Source organism: Pyrgilauda ruficollis, unplaced genomic scaffold (assembly GCF_017590135.1).
Source record: "Pyrgilauda ruficollis isolate IOZ18807 unplaced genomic scaffold, ASM1759013v1 scaffold2, whole genome shotgun sequence".
In the NCBI taxonomy this organism is placed as follows: domain Eukaryota; kingdom Metazoa; phylum Chordata; class Aves; order Passeriformes; family Passeridae; genus Pyrgilauda; species Pyrgilauda ruficollis.
Window position 1 is genome coordinate 31,361,193 of NW_024519206.1, and position 22,127 is coordinate 31,383,319.

The window sequence follows — 22,127 nt, forward strand, 5'->3', positions numbered from 1 at the left end:
TACCTTTCAGTCCTGACAAAAAGGCCAGGACAAAGCATATTTACCTGGACAGAGCTGTTCTTTCTATTCAGCTTTTTCACGCCTCGCTTCTGTTAAGTGATTTGATGTTACATAGCCTGTGTTATTAGGGTGCACCAGTGGGAGACCTTGATGTGTTTGGTGTGTTATGTTTCTGCACTGCTTTTCTCAGCCATATTCTACCAAAAAATCTACCCATAGTAAACCAATCCTGGGAAGAAGAGAAATCTGTGAGTGCTGGCTCAGCTGCATGTGGAAGTGCTTTTTCTGAGACAGAAGTGGCAGATCAGCATGTACAAAAGGAGGCAGAGACAGGCAACTTAAGTATAGACATGAGTAAAGTTTCTGCATTTGGTTTTGAAAGGGCTGGGCTGTATGGATTCATTTTTGCAGGCTCTATTGTTTGTGTAACCTCTTAATAGAAAGAAAAAGAAAAATGAAAAGCAGATGAGCCTTTTATCGTGGGGAAACAAATCCAGTGTTATCCTGTGCTTAAACTTTAGTGTAAGCATGACTTTTCTTCAAGATGTTGAGTACCTAATCTATAAAATGAATGGGTGGTGGTTTTGTCAGGAGTGGGTCCTCTGGTGACTTGCACTGTAGGTATGAGGTCTGCATATCCCATTCTTATGTGTTTCGCAGGGCTGAGATGCTGCAGTTCTCTGTGAGATAAAGTAGTCAAGCTGAAAATGAAACAAAGCTCCAACTGTATTCCTCCTTGTGTTTAGCAGAGATAAACTACAGTGGAGTCTCAGTGCTGCTCCGTTTGGCTTCTGGCAGCAGCTTTAATTGGTAAAATGCAGATTTTTTTTTTTGATCAAGAGAGGATTATTCTTGTTATCAGTCTAGAGCATCTTATTTCAAGATGAAAAGGCTTCGCTGAATTACAGATGCCAACATTTTTACAAAGCACTTTGGCGATTGACATCTCAAAGAGAAAGTATGATTTATTAGCCTATAATGGCTAACACTCAGCACTGGGCTAGGTCCCACTGATTTGTGAAATTGCTTAATATGAATTGCCTTTTTGTGCAATTCAAGCCCCGGGTTTTTCAAATAAACTTAGAATATAAAGTGTATGAAGCACTGCATACCTGAAAAGGGAGAAGGGTAATGGGACTGTGTAGGTAAAAAGAAAAGAAAAGCAAAAGGAAGAGAGGGATAAAGAAAGAGAGAGAGAGAAAGAGAAGAGAAAAAAAAAAAAAAAAAGGAAGACCTACTTCTAAATCCATCTTGGTGGTGCTTTTTTACAATAGTTTGGTTGAAATGTTGGCAGGGTAAAGATTAATAACAAGCCTTGTCGCTATCAGTACTTGCTTGTCGATTCTCTGTAACAGGGCTGTCTGTTCAGCATGGAAATTATTGATTAAATAAAAATTGCTATTAGATTGTGATGTGATCCATAATCACAAACAATAGTGGACATTCTTCTTTCAGATCCAAAGCCATGCATCAAGTTTTTTCTTGCAGCAATTTATATTGTGCTGACACTCGCACCCATTAGGCTTTTATCCTCTCCTACATGTGCCAAGAAAGCAGGAAAAGAAAGAACAGCAGCAGCACAGCACTGGGTAGGCACTCACTAAATTTTCAGAGAGAAGCACAGTACAGATAAGTCTGTCTTTTGCTTCTGGTTAGCACCTTACCTCAGAAGTGATTCCTGCCAGATAAGGGCAACACACCTTGAATGCATCCAGGGAGGTCCAGTGTGGTTTGCGGGAGGGGACAGTTGTGGTGTATTATTTTAGGATTCTGTAGCATGAAGGACAAGTGTCTTTCCCATATTTATTTAGCTCTGATGCTTCCTAATTTGAGGAATTCAGGATTGGAGCAGATTACTTAAAACTGCATTACTTTAGGCTGAGTTAATTAAAAAGATAATATCTCACTCTTCACAGCACATGTGAGCATGGTACCAACTTTCTCCTGTGAAAGCCTTTGTCTAAAACTAAAGGAAACTTAGTGGAAAAAAAAATTGAGTTTGGCTATTTATAGGAGCTTCTGTCCCTTTGTTTCTGAATACCTTTAACAACATATGTATGTCAGAACTGATCAAGCTCACCTGGCCTGCCTACTAGGGAGAAGCATTCCTGTAGCTCTGGTCTTTTCATTGCACAGTGTTTTGCCAGTTACCAGCATCAGGCAGGATTGCCACAAGAGTTCTGTACCTCTGACAAGAGCTGAGAGTAGAGAATCATAATACACTGTGGATATGCAGTGATTTTGTTGTTGTTGTTGTTAATGTAAGTTTTCTTAAAGTAAAGGCTGTATCCTTTAAACCATTATCTGTGCTAGTTATCGAACAATGCATTGCACAATTCCTCTCTCACTACCATTGCGGTAGTGTTTACATTTCTTTATTGTGCCTGTATTATGTGTTATATTGCTTCAGATAACCAAGAAAACCCTGCCTGCAGTATTTGACCATTTGCCATATTATATTCTGCTTTAAAGAGTGTTTAACAGTGAGCTTAGTTTACTCTGTTATGCAGGGTAAGTTCAAAATATTCAGGCTTGGCCACTGTCATTTAAATCAAGAGACCACTTCATTTTGCAAAGTCAGAGCATGTGCCTTGCACAACTCCCTCCAGGGCAGCCACTCTCTCTGCATGGATCAGAGCCAAGGGATTACCAGCCAGGAAATTAATTGCCAAGGGGATTCCAACACTTATGTTTAGTAAAAAAAGCCTGAACAAAGTGTGTTTTATGTAACATTCTGAAAGCACCAGGCTCCAGTTCTGAGAAGTGTTTTGGCGAGGAAGAGTTACAGAGATATGGGACTATCCTTTGGTTTGCTGCTGCAGATTTCTGTGGTTGACTGCCAGCACAAGTCTGTCCCATTCGGATGGTGCCACAGTGGTGTATAGGAGAAGATAGGAATCGTTGAGATAAACCAGACTATTTAGGATTGATTTTTATTTGCCAAAGGCCCTTGTAAGTTCACTGGAAGTCAATTAAAGTTAGTATGTGGAATGCAAGGGCAGAAAAAAATGGCCTTGGCTCTTTTTAAAGTGTTTTAGGTGATACTTGCATGTTCTGCTAAGAAATCCTGCACAGTTTTCTTTGCAACAGCTCAAACATACATCTTTAGATACAGTGCAGCACTGTTTATGGCACATATGAGAGGATAGAAAAATGTTATCTCATGGCAAAAAAAGATAAAAGATGCTAACTCTGCTACTGCTGCCTGAAACATCAAGTGTGACTAACTTCTAAAATGGGACAGAGACCTTTGCTAGCCCTGAATTTGCAAGGATGAGACAGGGATGATAAAGCCTAGCATGGATGCAAAAGGGAAAGTCTAAGTGGATGTCCAGTAAAAAAAACCAAAGGGAGGTCTTAGAGCAGCAATAAACTGCTGCATGTGCTGAAGCTTGTTAGACATGTTTCTTGGAGGTGTAAGGAGGAAGAGCCCCAGTTACTTCCTCCAGTCCAGTTATGATGTCATGGCTTTAAGACACTGCTGCTGTCAGCTACTGAAGCTGGATTAATTCTACCAGGATCTCCTCTGTGATTAAATATATCTTAAAACATATATTGCCTCTAAAGATTTTAGCATTGCTTATCACTGCCAGCATTTTTATATTAGTTTTCATGAAAAGTGGTATGTGTTTTCAAGTCACTATATTTCCAGTTTTTGTAGAGGTTTCTAGTGCCATTCATTGCTAAACATGGATCAGGCATTATCTCTAATCTGAACTGCAGCTTTCATAGTTTATGTATAAGGAGACACTAAGTGCATTTATTGAAAAAAAAAGCTGTTATTCAATAGTCTTTTTCTGCAGACAAAGCATTGGTATTTTAATCATATGAACAATTTGTATGTGTCCATGTGGTAAGCACAAGGGCTCTCTTTACAAAAAATTCAAAAGAATTACTGATTGATTTACACAGGAAGATCCTGATGAGGAATATATATTCTTTCATTTTAAGTGGGTCAGTATTAGCTGTGCTGTAATTACTAATAAAGTACTAAAAGTAGAAGAAAGTGCATGATTTTACAAAATCTGGTCCAAGGTTAAACCAAAGGAGGTGCATGTTTTTCAGCAAGTCCTATATACGTGCTTAGTGCTAGTGCCCATATGCTTAATGCACCTTGAAAAGCAGATCCCATTTAAGTATCTGGCATTTACCTTGCTATTTATCCCCTTCAGAAAGAAAGGATTTTCAGTAGAAGAGGCAGTGATTTAACTTTTTTGTAAGGTATCAAATATTTTGCTAATCTTTCTGCATAGATGGATGACCCATTGTACTACCCCTGGAGTTTGGAAGAATTCAAAATCTTGTTAAAATGGTTACTTTTTAGCTTTCCCTTATTTTCTCTTGCTATAGCCTTTCATAGGTTTCCTAGTTGTTCATGGCATTAAGCAGTTTGTCTTATTTGCTAATATAAAATTGTATAAAACTGCTGTAATATATGATTACATTTTAATTCAAAGAGCCTGTTGATTCTAAACTAGTTCCAGTGTATTTCCAAACACATGCACTGAAAGGCATGTGTAAATTTTAACAGATTTTTGCCATTAAAGCTTTGCAATTTTTTTAAAACAGCTCTGTCTTTATACGTTCATTTGGTGCACCAGTTGTTGGGATATTTTGCTGGGTACTTTCTTTCATCCAGTTTTTTTTTTCTTCTCTAGGCATCTTTACTCTTAAGTTTTTATTTCTTGGCTCCACTACTCTGGTCTGTGCTGTGGAATGTAAGGGTTAGGAACCTCTTCCAATTTTATTTTCTTGTGAACATGCCCTGTGTTAAAGGAGAAATACACTTTTAGCATGGTTTGAACCCACAGCTCAGTAACTAACTATAGGAGTTGCTAAAGCCCCACTCCTGCAGAGAGCTCATGTGTGTTGGACCCAGTTGAATTTAATGGGCTCCAGGCTGCCATAAGAGCTCATGTCAGCAGAGCAGCTCACTGAACCAGGATCTGTGCATCTTGGCCAGGAGCGATGGCTGGAATTTATCAAAGCCAAACAATATGAGGGGAGAATAGTTAAGTTCAGGTTTAATATATACAGCAGGTCTGATTTCCATTGAAGTCAGATGAGTTATGGTGGCAGGAAGGAGACCTATAGTTTTTTGTCTTCTGCAGAAATGTGGGAAAACATCCAAAGTATTTAGTTCTGCCTAGTGTGTGCTGGTGTGCTTCTGTCAAAAGCAGGAACAGTATTTTCATTCTTCATACTATTTGCAAATAAGATGAAATACCTTGTTGTAATGCCTCTTTATGATTACTTCCTTCTCATGTGTACTGGCAGGAGTCCTCTGTGGTCTGTCTTTGCCAGAGAGAAAAATCCAGAAATATATGCTTTTAAGTGTGTGATACTAACATCTGTAGCAGTGCTAAGTGTCAAGCTGTTCAATTTTTTCAATTTCTTTTTTTTAAGGTAAGTCCTGTATGTTTTTGTTAAAGACTGTACACGGATGTACATGAGTTCAGATTTGTAAAGAAGAGTAAGCCATTGCTTACCTTGGGTACTGCCTGTGAGGGAGATTTTTAACATGGTTTTCCTGAAATTCTCCAGCAGCTGCATGTCAAATCAATTTTTATCCTTAAATGCAAAGATCATGAAGCAGAAAATTTTGAAGTTCAGCCTCAGGTGGTTTTCTCTCCTTCCATATTCAGCCACTCCTAGGAGGTATCATTTTCTAGGCAGCATTCACTGGCAGTCTTAGAACCAGTGAAGCAGATGTTTGGCCAGTCTTTACCCTCCTCCCCATCCAGCTGTAGGAAAACTCCCTTGTTTGTGCACTACTGCTTTGGCTAATTGAGAGAGTCTAGTGCATCTGAGGGGAATATGGAGCTTTGCAATGTGAATTTCCTCTCTTGTGAGCTTATGACTTGAACAGACATTGCACCTCCTTGAAATCATGCTATAGAGCTGTTTGCTGAAGGCAGGAGCCCTTCCTGCAGCTCAGGCTGTAGAATTCCTGCCTGCAGCCACCTCTCAGAAAGCCTGTGGGGAGAGCTTGGATGCATGTGTGACAGAGAAGAATGAGAGGAAAGCAGGCAGAACAGGTTGAAGATCATCAGTGCAGGGCTCAGGTATAGGATTTGGGAGAAGACCACCTTCATTTGCTATTACACCGTTTAAGATCAACATCACAGTTTCATCATGTAGTCAGCAGTGGGTCTTAAATCCTTCAGCAAATGGCCTTTGTCAACTTTCTTCTTCCATCCTGGTCTTTCAAGCCAAATTTGAATTCTCAAGCACTGGTACACACTTCACCTGTCTTTTTTCTCCCTGTGCTTTTCTCCTTGGTAGTCTGTTTTGGGGTTCTTGTTACACTGCAGGTGCCAAATAACCCTATATTTTTATCATATGACTTTTACATAGAAGGTAATATATAGGTGTAACTGGGGGACCTAAATGTGAAGAGCATTAAAAAAGCAAGGTAGAAGTGAGACAAATATGTATATATATGTAACCTAATTTTTGTAAAAGTGAATACTGTGCATTGCTGAAGTCTTGGTGAAGTTGAAAGTTATAATGGAGTTCTTCCTGTGATGTTGCCTTTTAAAAAGGAAAAAACATACAGCAAAAGGCTTTTGTGCAGTTAGCACAGCAGTTCTGATGCTCAGAGCAGCTCTCAGCCTGTGTGTTCAAACACAGTCTACACCAGGAAAGATCCTGAAGCAAGCAAGTGGAAGTTGGAGGAAAGTTTGCCAGCACCCTTGCAGTGGTGTGTAACACAACCTGCAGGAGCTGTACAGGGAGCGGTGCCATGGAGGCAGCTGGGAGGGCAGCCAGGAGAGCTGGGAAGCACTGCAGACAGCAGGCAGGTAGGAGAAGCTGTTGGGAGAAACACCAGGAGTGCTCAGTTTGTGGTTGGCCCCTTTTACTCTTCCAGGAGCACTACAGGGGCACTTCTGCCCTATGGGCTCCTTCATCTCAGTGCTCCAAGAATTTGTCATCCTCATGTAACCCTTTTGCATCTTTCCTTGGTTCAGTAGTTCTCAGAAGAGCAGGGCTGCTCCTTGGAGAGCAGAGATTTAACCAAAACATCCCTGTTTGAGAGCAATTGACTTGAGCATTTGGCTTCTGGTTTCTACTATCAGTTCCTTCTGCAGCCTCCTCATGAAAATGCAATTAGTCTGTTCTGGGGCAAGTCACAGACTGGGCAGGTGGTTGGAGAGAGAAGTGGAGCCTTTAAAAAAAAAAATTAAATAGGGAAGCTGTGATACCTTGCTTGAACTAACGCAAATGTGATACAAAGCATCAGCGCTGGAAGAGATGGTAAAACTCAGTTATCATGACAGTATGCATTGAAAAATTACTTCTCTACAGCTGGGGATAAAAAAGGAGTAAAGAAAGCTGTAATTCCTGTGCCATACAGCTTCACCTGTTAGTGCCCCAACTAGTAATACAAGAACTCAAGTTCCAAGGAAAACAAGGCACTTGATTTTTGTCTTGATTTTTGAGAGTTAGGAAGAGAACATCAGAGAAGAAACAAACCTAAGTCATCGAAACACCTTTCCTACCACTGTAAAACTGGAATGATTAATGTCCACAACATCTATGTTGATGTCCTGGCAGAATCGAATTTCTTAGATTTTCAGGTTTAGCAAATAAAGATGCAATTTCTGCCCATTGCTTTTTAGCTGCATGCTTTGACACGGGAAATCAAGGGAGAGCTGTAAAACATTACCCTTGATGGAGTGCATTTTGCTGCTGACAGACTTAACTGTACTGCATATGTGAATATATGTATATTAAATGAAACAAGAACAAGATGTGATCTTATTGGGAAAGAATCCCTGCAATATCCCAGAAGTTCCATTCACTCCACAGAATATACCAGAGTCTACCAAAAAGCTGTCCAAAACCTAGAAACAGATACAGGCTGAGGGAGTTGGTTCCCAGCATGACAAGAAAGCTGTGTTTGCCCTGTTGATATTCTATCACATCCATACTGGATAACTGCTATATCAGAGATTAAAAGAAGGTCATGCTGTATTATGAACCACTGTCTTTATTTTTAGGATTAGATAACTTTTCTCTTTTATTCCCCCCACTGATTCCCTTTATATCCTAAGGGCAGATCCTTTCTCTTGGGTCAGGAATGTAATAAGGCAGGTTTTCCTCTCTCCAGGATATTGTGTCTGTCTCACTGTGTTTAAATTGCCACAGAAAGCTCTTCTGAGCAAAATACAGTATTTTCTTTGTACAAGAGCCAATGATTGACGTATCCGTGGGGACTTCTCTGTCTTTAGCATTTAAACATACAAGTTGGATATGTTTAACCTATTGATAGGCAACTACAGGATTTACTGCAAGAGAACAAAAGGAGAAGCAGAAAGAAAATATCTTCTTTTTTTAACTGGGGGATTTAGAAATTTTATTGCTTTTTTTTTAATCTCTCAATTTTATTGAGAGATAAAAAAAAGTCAGACCTATATTTTCAGCTGAAGGAGAGAGGTGAAAAGCAAACAGTCCTTTGAATTAGCATTTTCCTGTTTATTAATAATAGCCATTTCAGATTTAAAGAACAAGACTTATCCAATCCCATATGTAAAAAGTAATTTGATTCACCATGGCTTGCTTAAACATCATTTGAGGCAAAAGGACGATTCCTGCTCAGGAGTACAGTGAATTCCACAAAATGCAAAAGTTCATTATTAGTTTGATTGCTCTTGGCCTTTGTGCATTCCTTGCTTCTGAATTTGTATGCCCCATGAAACAGGGTACAGTCTCAGCCCATGTGTTACACTGAACCCCAGATCTTTACTAAATTTTTACATATGACTGTAAACCGAGTCTTCTCCAGTGGCAGCTGAGCTGGTCCAAGAAAGCTGTTGACCCCAATTGTTTGTTGCAACATCTCTGAGGTTCCCTTCAGTCTACCATTTATTTGGGAATTCTCCCTCAGACACTGGAGTCCTCCTTTTGTACTGTTTCCAGAATTCTCCCTCAGACACTGGAGTCCTCCTTTTGTACTGTTTCCATCCTCTCTTCCATCCATTGGTTTCCATGCTGTGCTTCTCCTGTGCCTGTCATCCCTGTCCTTCTACGTACACGGGTTATCTGAAGTTATAAATGATTATAATTTTTCAGTTGACTTAGGGCTTCTAATTTTGATTCCTCCCTTTCTTCATTGACTGCTGTTGCCAGTTCTCAAGGGACAGAAATGCATATCCAGAACAGCACAGTAATAAATGAGCTTCAAGCATGAATTTAAGGGGAGTGCTGACTGGAGTCTCTTTTTTGTTCTTATAATTAAGTATTAACAATCATGGACACGGAGTTCAAATGTTAACTTTGTAAAATATGAAAGTCACATTTCCCATTTTCCACATGTTTCACTCCTTTTTGAAATAACCATTTTTTAAACTGAAACTTTCTTTATGTAGTAAATTTTTTTTCTTAATAAGGAAAACATTTTTGGTCATACTGGAGTTACAAATATTTGCAGTATATATATATAATTTTGCAATGCTTTTATCTTGGTCTTGGCTGGGATAGAGTTAATTTTCTTCCTAATAGCTGGTACATTCTATATTTTGGATTCAGTATGAGAATAAGATTGATAACATACAGATGTTTTAGTTGTTGCTAAAACAGTGCTACTCCAGGTCAATGACTTTGCAGTTTCCCATGCTGTGCCAGGGAACAGGTGCACAAGAACCTGAGAGCGTACACAGCTGGGAACAGCTGACCCAGACTGACCAAAGGGATGTTCCATACCACAGAACATTATACTTAGGTTATAAACCAGGGAAGTTGGCTGGGATGACCAATTGCTGCTCAGGGTGTGTCAGGCATCAGTGAGCAGGTGGTGACCAAGGGTATTGTGCATCACTTGTTTCTGTTGGCTATTATTCATGTCCCTGTTCTTATCTGCCTTTTCATCATTGTCAGTATTAGTGCTATTAAAATTTTTATTTTGAATTTTAAACTATTCTTATCTCAACCCATGGATTTTACCTTTTTCCAGTTCACCCCATCCTTGTTGGCAGGGGCTGGTGAGAATGAACCTGGTAGGTAGTTGTTGGCTAGTGTTAAAGCACTACAACTGTTTAAAAAGCCACAGTCCTCTGAAATGTAACACAAAAATATCTGATTGTGAAATGTGGCATGCCACTAGTCGTCATTTAAGTTTGCAATCATGACCATATCTATGGGGAGCAAGGGGCTTAATTTGTTAATAGTGGAAATGAAGTATAGAGATTGAGTGACAAGATCAAACACTGTGAGGTGAGGAGTGCAGCGCACAGGCTATTTAGTGTATTCATTATACACCGAGGAAATTGCTGTGCAGTGCTTTTAAGATCCAGATAATCTTAACCGTGTGTATTCCATTTTAGTAAAGGTGTCAAGACTGTGAAGGCACTGACCTGCTTTGGGCCAGATCAACACATTGTATAAATTGTCATGTTGCTAATCAGCATTAGCAGAGATCTGTCACAACAGCATTTCTTAAATCTTGATAAAGTATGAAAGACAGCATAATTCTAATAGAATAACAATAAGGATCCAAAAGAAAGGAAGCAGGATTGGAGATAGTTGTCTGAGCTTCTCCACAGGCATGTGCCTATTTGGAAGTGCAGAGTTCTTCATGTATAGCTATAGCTTCCACTTGGCTTTAGGAACTGCAACCCGCTTAAGTGTTTATGCCACCATAAGGGCTTAAAGCAGCTTAAGTGCTTCTTCCATCTCAGGAACTAAAAATGGCTTAAGTACTTATGCCACCCTAAGGACATGGGGTCAAAAGTGTATTCTCAACATGAGCAGCAAGGGGCAGACATTGGTCTCCTGAAGCTGTTTGGCCTGGTTGTGCCTGCAAAATTTTTAGTAGGGAAAGGACAGACAGGATCTGTACCTATTTTCCATCAGATAAGAGGAAATTAAAATGCATGCATTGTTTTAACAGAGAGTCACAGAGGTTAGAGGGAGACTCGATTGCAGTGATTGGAATGTGTCCAAGAAGTCTGCTGGGGATTTCACTCCATGGAGATGCATTTTTTTTCCTCCTCACAATGAGATTTCTATTGTCACAGGAGATTTCCTGGCTCACCAGGACCTCCTTTATATCCTGACTTTTTTACAGTGTCTTTGTCTGTTCATCTTGCTGTGGATCATGGAGTCAACCTTTATCAAGATGTTAATGAGATGGTAGGGAAGCCAGTCTGATGTCATCTCTCAGTTGCCTGACTACCTAAAATGGTAACAAGGAGCAGTGATGAGTTGCATATTTCATCCCTGGGGAGCAGGCAAGCTTGGGGACTTGCTTAAGTGCTGCCCTGTCACTGTTCTGAACACTGATATTCTTTTTGCAGTCACTTGGCTATCTCAGGAAGCTGTGTAGGTCAAGAACCTCAGAAGTATGCACACCACTCATGAACAAGTGACTACTTTTAGTGGGAATCAGAGATTGAAAAATTTGTATGAATGTGGACTTTAGCTTTCCTGGGCCTTAAGTCTCTGCCTCAACTGTGGCCGTAGTAGAAAATATCTTTGCTGAGGTTTGTTGTTAGGAGAGGTACATTCACAAGCTATGAGGTACTCAGAGGCTTTGGTAATAGTCTCAAGTCTAAAGTGAATGTGAGGTCTGTACTTGCTCTTAAGTGGTGGCAGGGAAGTTTGAATTCTGTTACACCAAGTCTGGTGAGCCCTGGTGTACTTCACACTATTCTGGTCAAAAAGGTTGAAGTTGTACTGGAGCAGATGAAGAGGCTGAGAGGGCAACTGATGGACTAATACAGTCCTCAAAGTGGCAATGGGAAATCTGGGAACAAAATGACAAATGGGACTTGAAATTCCCCACCTCAAGCCAAAGCAGGTTAAGGGGGGAATGAGGACTTGGTCATTGAAGAGAAGACCAGAAGGAACTAGTTTATTTAATCCAGCAAATGAAGACAGAGAGGGGAGTGCTGTCTGCCAGTTAGTTAGGGTGGGGAAAGGAGAGAACTAAACACTCTGCAGGGAAACAGAGCCATTTAAGCTAAAGGATAGTGTTGGCATGAGAACAAATGAATATAAATTGGCTGTGAATAAATCAAAGCTATAAATTAGTTGCTAACCAGCAGAAGAGTGAGTTCCTAGAAGCACCTTCCACTGGGACCAGAGGGAGCTGATCACCAAGGTACTTAGAAGCTGAAGCTCTCTTTATGACCAGGATTATGTGCAGTGGGACGTGCCATAGCGAGGGGATGGGCCTGATGACCAGGAACCTGTTTCTAACTGTATGTGGGCTTAAGGACAAATCTACATTCCCTTTACAAAACACAGAAATAAAGGTGTTCCCAGAGGCCTTGCAGGTCAGGGACAGCTAATCCCCTTCCAAGCCAGCTTCAGAGCTTTCCAGTCTGGTACTGCCAGGCACAGCCTCTGCCACACGTCCTCTGTGGGCTCCACAGCTCTCTTGTGCAGCTGTGGGATGAGCTGTGTTTAGCTGTGTTTTCCACTGTGTTTAGCAGCCGTTCCACGTGTTTACCTTTTGCTGTTTGTCCCCTCTGCATCAAATGCAGCAGCTCTGCTGATTTGAGGGGCTTTTTGTGGCAGTACAGTACAGGGGGAGATTTGTGCTAGAAGATGGGTTAAATGCTGCTGCCTCGCTTAATGTCAGTGGTGAGATCTAGTGAGAAGTTATTTAGCACCTCCTTTTTAATTTTTAAAATACAGGGAGATAACTGTGAGAAGATAAAAGTTCGACATTGTCGTTGTAGAACTGAAATTAAACCTAATTTTGGTAATGGTGATAGGCTTTTCACTTGGCCTCTAACTTACCACATCATACCAATACAGCATGGTCTCTTCCCAATTTACTCCTACACTCTAGGGTAGCAAGTCTAAGTTGGAAAACAGAAATGTGAGATTCTCCCAGAAAATTCTGCTCTTGCCACCAAATAGAACTTTGCTTTCAGAAGCAATCTCAGTTGCAGTGACATTTTTTTTTTGGGTGTTTCTAAATTTTTTGCACTGGTATGGAGAGGCTTTTCCTCCTGCTGTTTGATGTGCTGTGAGAGCACATTTGGCCTTTGTTTATGTATTGAATAGCTAACAGGTACCATGCAGTCAGCTAGGATGTGTGCAGATTCTCCTTTCTTCTAAAAACCCTCTTGGAGGCGGGAAATGGAACACTAAGGTTATTGCAGATCCTACCTCCACTGTCACCTCATCTGCTGCAATATAGAGTAACAGGTACAGTTGGTATGGATTATATGAGAACATGCATGATTTAAGGTGTTCCTTTTTCAATAGTATTTCTTACTGTGTAAGCATTTATGCTTCCAGGATATTGTGGATTGAATTTCCCGTTACCTCTGGTTTTTGAGATTGCCCAGTAGAGATGACAGGCAAACTTCAGCCTTGATTTCAATTAATGTGGTGGGGTTTTATACTCTGGAATTGAAATCCATCTCAGAGCTTCCTCCTTCAAAGGCAGGTCATTCTGAGACCAAAATCAGTATTTAGGCCAGCTCCCTCTGTTTGTTTTAGGGTATTTTGGAACTGGATGATAATAACATTTTTTAAAGAATAGAAAATGAGCCAGGACAAACAGAGGTTTGGTAATAAGCATTGAGGTAGCATGAAAGTGACTGGTATTCTGCAAATGACCCCTGTTCAGCAGCTTTTTGGAGCTGTGTGCAATGGGAGATAGCTTGTAGAACTCCAGCTTTTAATGGGAGCTTTTTTTTTTCCAGGTCAGAAATTCTTAATAATACAGAGCTGATGCTTCAGAGCCTTATGCTAGCAAACCTGACACTAGGGAGTAATATCATTGGCTTTCATGCGCCTATTTACTGTAATAAGGATTACAGACATAAGTAAAACTTGCAGGTTTGGGCCCACAAAATTAAAAGAAAAGCCTTTTCACACCCTGAAACTGCATCAAAATTCAATTTCACCAGGAAAAAAAAAAATCCTTCTGATCTAGTCCCTGGAATGTGACATTTCATGGGTGTAATAAGGTTACAAACAGATTATAAATTGAAACCCTATAATTCCTTATTGTACTGTACCAAAGCTTCTGCTTTGCATAATGCTCTTATTCCTGACTGTTCTTTGTTTTACAAGCTCAAAACTGCTCATTTCCTCTCATAATAGAGACTAGGGAGCCAAAAACACCGTGTAAAATCCAAAGGTAATTATCTGAGTCAAAGAATCTGAATGCCAGTGGTCACAAACTTCTGAACTTTTCTAAATGATGTTGTTTGCACAGTGAGACCTCCCTCCTCTTTAAACATGTCACAAAAATTGCACATTCTTTCTGCCAAATGATAATGGTAGAACATCCCAGTGTAGGTTTAGTTCATGGTTTGCATTTTTGTAGTTCTACCTGTATGTCCATAGCAGATGACTGATGAGTTTTCTCATAATAACTTGAGCAAGTGAGGGTGTTGGATGACAAACACTGCCTTACCTGAGAGCACTGCTGGTGCTGATTTTCTAGTTAAATGTCTTCCTCCAGACCAGCCTTTCAGTATTTGGACATGTTTGTAGGTCTGCTAAAATATGACCACTCTGCAAAAAGCAATTAAGCAGCTCACCTGTGAACCAAATAAATTACTCAGATTAGTAGATCACAGGCTCATTTATTCCAGTGAGAATCCTCAGAGGGATTGAATGAGAATGAGATGGATTTGCAGGTGAGCTCTCAGGGGTCACTTGCAGCATCAGAGCAATGAAGAAAAACAGCACAAAGAGGAGTTTGATTGTAGGAAGATCAGAGAGTCTAGGAAAGGATTGATAGAGTAAGAGAGCAGGGCAAATGTGTATGGAGGGCCACAGTTGTGAGAGACCAGAGGATGATCATAAGATATTTGACAGGTAAGCTAGTGATGGAGAGAGGCAAATGATCATCACCACTCTCAGCAAGCTTTGTCAGCTGCTGCAGTGAGCCTGGGCTGGGGAGGGAGTGAGGAAAGGACTTTTAGGCCCATGAGAAAGGTCAGTTTTAGAGGATTCTCATGCTGCTAAAGGTTAGAGGTCTAGAGTACAGGGAGCAAGCTGATTTGCAGGGACAAAGAGAAAAAACTGTCTTATGGAGATTTTCTCTGAAAAAGTCTCCACGGTGCCTGAGTGTTCACACAGCAGGAGGTAAAGGGAGGTGCTGTGGTGAAGTGATTGATCCAGGCTTGAGGTTTTTGTATCGAATGGAAAGCCTGTGTCACACACTCAAGTTTCATCCCCCTCGTGGCTGTGTAGGTTTAACCACATAACACACAGTCTGTAATGTTTATTGAGAGATTTGGCCATGAATTACTTGAATGAATTTTTTCCCTTTACTTCTTTCTCTTTGAAGAAATAGCACACATAACCCTCGTTGAACTCTCATGATGCCATTTCACAGCACAGGGCATGTGTATGCTTGTGGCACAGGTGTGTGTACTATGAATACAGATCTGCACCAGGAACATTAACTCTTACAGATTACAAGTCATATGTTGCCCAGCACCTCTGCTCTGTTCATGCATCCTGTGCCCCATAACAACTTTTAAGAAATGGCAATAAAGTTTCAGAAAAAGATCTGTCATCTTTTATAGGCAATGGATGTCTGTTTTCCATGGCAGTGGTGCATAATTTTGGACATAAGTGATTTTATATGGCTTTCTGTCTGATTTCAAGACTTCAGAAAAGACTTGGATTATCTTCTTTGTGTTCCAGTATGAGCTAATGAGTTTCTATACGGCTAGCATTTACTGTGGGCCCATTATGGAACAGATACAGATTTCATCCCTTTGCTGTGATCAAATAAAAACTGGAAAGATTTTTTGGTGGTACCTTAGTGGGAATGTCATTCGCTGAGTAATGCAGCCATCTAGTGGCACAATGACAGAACTACGGCAGTGTGGAATGATTTCTCCAAGAGTCGGGAGGATGAGTCGGCTAGCTCCTAGTGGAAAAAAGACACTGGAAGTTCGGGTGTAGTTTTCTCTTCTTTTGTTTTCTAATGCTGTGCAAAAAAATTGAAACAGTTAAACGTTTAAAAAAACCAAACCAATTTTGAGTCTGGCTCTGCTTCACTTGCCTGTTTCCACTCAAACACAGAAATAATTAAGTCCATTTTTAAATGCTTTTCTGAACTAGATATTAGTGAAAGAAAAAGAGCAAGCTAATTTTGCGGAAGAGTATAAGGTGCACAGCCTAGCCCTGTCCTGCTTCTGGATACAGTCACGTGGATGACACTGACCACAGAAAGACATGCCTATGAGTCCGCAGGTTTGGGGCAGCTGTCACTCCCACACACATTCAGACAAAGCCAGACTTGGCAATGGCAAAAGCTGCCTTGATGTATGCTTCTGTACTCAGAGTTCATGTGCACAGTGTATAGGGGTTTATTTCTGCTGCCACAATCTGTACATTTACTGAACCAAATACACTTATTGAAAGAAAATATGGGTAACAGGGAGTGAGTTAAAATTTGGGGTGGAAACTTGGTTTATCAGTTCTGATGATTTTTCAGGTTGGAGGATATGTTTCTAAAGGCCTGATTTTGTAAACCTTGTTTGTGTTGAGCAGCACTTAAGTAACGCTTCCCTGCTCTTCAAAAGCAATACCCAGTGTGAATCACACAAGTGGAGCCGTGCATGAGATTATCCAGGATCCATTTATCAGCTTGTATTCCTGAGGCCTGATCCAAAGCCTGTTGATCTCAGTAGAAAAAAAATCATGGCCTTAGTGGACTTCCAGTAGGATCTATCATTTGAACCCTGTGGTCACTTGGAAGTGCAGATGATCTTACTCTTTTTGTACTGCAAGGATCTGAATCACACCTGAATCTCTGGTGCTCTTCCAGTGTGAAATTACAATAAGGCTGCAGCTGATGATGTATTTCTGTTAAGCTGTGACCTCTATTCTACCTGAACAGCATATCAACAATGACCACATACATGGTGAGAAGAAAGAGTTTGTGTGCCGATGGCTGGACTGTTCCCGGGAGCAGAAACCTTTCAAAGCCCAATACATGCTGGTGGTCCACATGAGGAGACACACAGGGGAAAAGCCACACAAATGCACTGTAAGTAGAGAGGCCTAAGCTCCAGGTTTGTACAGGGAAGCTGGGGCTGTGCAGAGAACAAACAGAGCAGGACAAGTGCTGCATTCCCTGAGCTCGTCTGTCAGACTGTTTTGGAGAAGAGACATGTCTGCTTTGTTATCCAGCACAACCAGATGACAAAAGCTTTAGGAGAGGGGATTCCCTGGATGATTTGGCCCACTTCCTCAAGTTTAAAGTACAAAAAAGCCCCAAAAGCCATTATTAAACATGGCTCAGTTTGCTTAATTATATAAAGGCACTTTCTCTTACAGGGCTTGATATTACTGCTGGCCATCAGCCTCCTGATGGCTTTGCAATGTATTTCAGTCTTAGTCAAAGTGCATGAATACTGTGCTCTCTTTTAAGAGAAGATTTACATAATGCTGAAAGCATTTGAACTTGAGCTGTGTTGGAGTATGCTTGGATAAAATTAAAATCAAAACTACGTTGGACAAGGTTATGAAGGCTTGGAAAATTTCTAAACCTTTTTAAGTCCACTTTTGCTGTTTCCTGCAAGTCCAAAGATTAAAATTAAACCAGATTTATTTCTTGTCTGCAGTTTGAAGGTTGTACAAAGGCCTACTCCAGACTAGAAAACTTGAAAACGCACTTGAGATCTCACACTGGAGAGAAACCGTATGTGTGTGAACATGAAGGCTGCAACAAAGCTTTCTCCAATGCATCTGACAGGGCCAAGCACCAAAACAGGACTCATTCCAATGAGGTAAGTAAGAACAAAAGATTAATATAATTCATTATTGAACAGACTCAGAGTGTGGTCATAGCACAGGCACAGCAGCCCTCTGCAACCTGAAAGGAATGTAAGTTCTGGATGTCCAGCAGCACAGTATGTCCTACAGACTTGGCATTTTATTACATGTAGGAGAGTTTTGAATGAGGGAGTCTAATGGAAACACATGCATTAACCAGGGACAGATCCTGATTTCCCTCTAAAGCTGGGATCATTTTTCCCTCTGGAGCTGTAAGGGCTCATTGAGTGCCTGGACTCATCCCCGTGTCTGTGTTGGCATCAAGCATCTGCTGGGATGCAGCTTTCCCAGCATACTTTGGGGTGCTGCAGGCAGCCACAGTGTCCACATTTGAAATCATATTCTGAGTTATGCCTTTTCCTTCTTCTCTGGCCTCTTCCACTCTTTCTTTCCATCCTGAAGAGACCTCATGGACTAGGGATGCAGCAGAGGAAATACAACCTTTCTCAAGGAAACCAGATGTGGCAGTCACAGCTGTTTCCAAACTCTCAGTGTAACATCTCATTATTAGTGTGTTTCCTGTTACTGCTGCCTCCTTTTTCAGGAAGCACACCATCTTCTTGCATTGTCCATGTTTTATTGCCCCATTTCAAGTTGCACAGAGAGTCACATCATCTCAGTCTCATATCTCAGAGTCCACTCTCTCCTCCTTGACAGGTCCCTATACTCCTTCACCTCTAGCCTAAACCTGGAAGTACTGGAAGGGCAGGGCATACCACAGCAGCTGTATCTATTTCCACACAGCTTGTATCTTTCTCTAGCTGGCTGTCAGGTCTGTCAGGTCTGCACACAGGCATATCTCCAGGGAGCATTCATCTTCTTCCAGTCCCCACCCTGCAGCATCTCTTCAGTCACAAAGGAAGAAAAGACATTGCACATCTCTGAGTTTCTTCATCCCTGCCTGTGTGTATTTTCAGCAGCCCAACTAATAATGGCACTGAAGCCCTGCAGCAATTTTGTGAATGGTCACCAAGGCAGAAGGAAGTTCACCAAGTCCTGCCAATAGCTGCCTGAACTTTCTTTTTTCATTCACTGTCTGAACCAACCTGTGTGCTGCCTGGTTGATGAGTTAGACCTTTTCACACTTAGCAATGTGACCTGCCCCGTGTTAATTTTGTGTCTAACAGTCAGTCAACCAGAGAAATTTTATGCTGCACATGATTTCTGATAGGTGCAGCCACAGGGGCAAATGAAACATTTCCTTCACCATTACTTCACACCAAAACAGGCTAATCTTCTAAGGAAACATGTACTGGTGGAGTGATGTGAGTACATTGAAAAGCACAGACCAAATTCAGCATTTGCTTGCTGTGCCATTTTGGTTTTAAGTAGGTACCTACAGAGAGCTTTAAAAGCAGCTGACATATCTTGATGACGATATGCCTTACTCATGCAGAGGAGAGCTAAGTGACTTGTACTTCCATAGCAACCTGAGAAAACCTGCCTCAGTAGCTCAGCATCATCTCTAAATTGCTAATTTTTGCTCCTATTCAAGTAAACGGGAGGGTTTTTCCTCTGATGTCAGTGGAAGCAGCCTCAGGCCTTAGACAGCTATGACGAAGCTATATTTGTCAAAGGCTCCACAGTGCCATGTGTAAGCAGAGAGAGAATCCCTCTGAGAAACTCTGCATGAGGGTCTCTTTCTATTTCTTGAGGGCTAGTATAAAAAAAACCCTTTAAAATAGTGGTTTCTTGGAAACAATTCAGTAATGAAAGTGAGTGAACAATACTTTGCTTCCCGAGGCAATTAAAGGACTTAGGAAGTGCTCAGCTCTTCTTTCTAATCCCTTCATAATGCAAGAAAAAAGTCTTTGTTAATTTATAAGACAGTAAATTTACTTTATTCTACATTGCTTAGTGAACTATAGAAATTCACAGATAAAGAAAGTGGTTTTTAAAAAATGAATGATGAGTTATGCTAGTAGCAGTAATAATAGTACTAGTGCATATATTGCTGCAATGTGAAAATGTTAATGGCACCGTATCTTATGCTTTGACATCATACTGGTGATCTGAAGGAGCCAGAAAGAAAATGCCTCCTCACTTAATTCTCCCTGAGCAAATGGCCCAGCATCTTATGAAGGGGGTTGTTTCTCTCAGTGTCAAGTAGTAGGTACCTACTAGGATACTGGGAATGCTATCAAACTGCTGAGGGCAAGGGACAGCGCTGAAAATTAAAGCAGTCTTCATAAATTGCCATAGCTGAGTTGACTTTTCTGCTAAGGTAAGTGAAATCTGTGCCAGTTGGTACCCATGAGAGACTGCCCTCAGTCAACTGTGCAGCACTAATTACTACCTTTTGAACCAAGGGGAACTAATGGTTTTGACTAGGTGCAGTCACAATTTGATAGGACAAGGGGTGATGGCTTTAAACTGGAAGAGGGTCGATTTAGATTAGTTATAAGGAAGAAACTGGTTACTGTGAGGGTAATGATGCACTGGTAGAGGTTTCCCAGAGAAGCTGTGGGTGCCCCATGCCTGGAAGTGTTCAACGCCAGGTTTGAATGTGGCTTTGACCAAGGGGTCCCTGCCCATATTGGGAGGGGAGTGGATAATTAGATAGTCTTTAAGGTGCCTTCCAACCCAAACCATTCTATGATTCATTTGTAGAGACCATAAATTAGGTAACAAATTCACTGCGAAAGTGTGTAACCCCATGTGTGCTCCAAGGAGTTCTTCAGGAGTCCCACGTGGAACAAAATCTGATATGGGTGGGTTTTGTGTCTTGTCAGAAACCATATGTGTGCAAGATACCAGGCTGCACGAAGCGCTACACAGACCCTAGCTCTCTCCGGAAGCACGTGAAGACCGTACATGGCCCAGAGGCACACGTCACCAAGAAGCAGCGGGGAGACATCCACCCAAGGCCTCCGCCACCAAGAGACCCAGGCAGCCACTCTCAGACCCGGTCACCAGGCCATCAGACTCAGGGTGCAGTTGGTGAGCAGAAGGACCTCAGCAACACTACCTCAAAGCGTGAAGAATGCCTCCAAGTGAAAGCAGTCAAGTCAGAAAAACCAATGGTATGCAATACACCATGCCACTCCCTTTGTCCTGTTCTTCCTGCAACCAGTTAATAATCCCTTCATGAAATGCTCAAGTCTGTAAACTAGCTCACAAGGTTTGGTTTTTTGAGGTCTTCTGTGTTTACATTATAAAATGTTTTTAAAGCCTAAGAAGTAGCAAAGATTACAAATAGTCTGTGCAATATAGAGTCAGTGCAGTGCTGGCAACTGCCACAATAATTGTTTCTCTTAAAAATCTCCATCTTCTGGAATAAGCATAGTGTGAGAAAATCAGAGTTTTCATTAAAAAAAAAATGAAGAGTTTTTTCCACTCTTCTGTTTCCAGAAGAAAGATGAATCTGAATCTTGCAGACTGAAAGCCAGAATGAGAAAAAAAACAAACAAAACCACAAGTCCAAATGACTAAAATGATGATATTGATGATGATCATTTTTGGAGAACCTGGGAAAGCAATCAGATTTTAGGGGCCATGGATCAAACTGAAGCAGGATGAATTGACTTTCTTAAACAGCAGATGGGCATCTTTTAATAACATCTCTGTTGTGATGTGACCTCTTATGTTTATCTGATACTTACTCAAGTTAACCTAGTGGAAGTTTAACTAAATCAAGTTGAATTGACAGTGTGCAGGTCTTTTCTCTGGTTTACCTCAACATATTGCATTAAACTGTTGAAAGGATTGTATTCTGTTTTTTGAGACACTATCTTAAATACACAAGTTGTTTTATTTGCCTGAATTTCATGTGACATCTGCCCTCTTCTGAGGGTTAATTCAAAGGCAGCCACCCATCCTCTTCCCCATCTGGGTCTATGATTCATCTGTATGCAGCCCTTGGGGACTACAAATATGAGCCCTCCAAATTCTGCTCATACTGTTAATCATGCTGCAATTCGAAGTGATTACTCACTGAAATATGAGTTACTGCTATGTTGTGCCTAAGGCTTATGCTCAAACTGTTCAGTATTAATACTCCATTCAAAACCTTTGAAGGGCTGAGAGTAAACTCCTGCTGAAGTCTAAAGGAGGTCCTCTGCCATCTTTGGTGATAACTGCCTTAGTTTACAAAGGAGCAAAATCTCTTTTGCTTTGCTAGGTAAACATGTAGCATTATTGAGGTATCTTGAATGTAGTTTTAAAAGGAAAATTTGTGGAAGAGGGGTACTAATGCCTATAGCTTATATAGTATTAAATATTTCTCACTGAAAATTATCTTTTAAAAATAAGTCTGTGTTTCTTGCTTTTCATTGCATATATGAATTGAGGTATATTTTCTGGTTTTCAACTAATCCAATGTCTTTTCTGTCTAATGCTTTTAAATGTCTTATTCTAAC

The 22,127-nt window shown here is 40.8% G+C and overlaps 1 protein-coding gene across 1 annotated transcript in view; it reads left to right on the forward strand.

Moving 5' to 3' along the window:
• GLI3 (GLI family zinc finger 3) overlaps positions 1-22,127 on the forward strand; it is a 201,491-nt gene that overhangs the window by 173,719 nt on the left and 5,645 nt on the right. Inside the window, exons 12-14 of the mRNA XM_041466412.1 lie at positions 16,832-16,981; positions 17,559-17,723; positions 20,502-20,792. Coding sequence (XP_041322346.1) covers positions 16,832-16,981; positions 17,559-17,723; positions 20,502-20,792 — 606 coding nt within the window. The remainder of the gene's footprint in view (positions 1-16,831; positions 16,982-17,558; positions 17,724-20,501; positions 20,793-22,127) is intronic.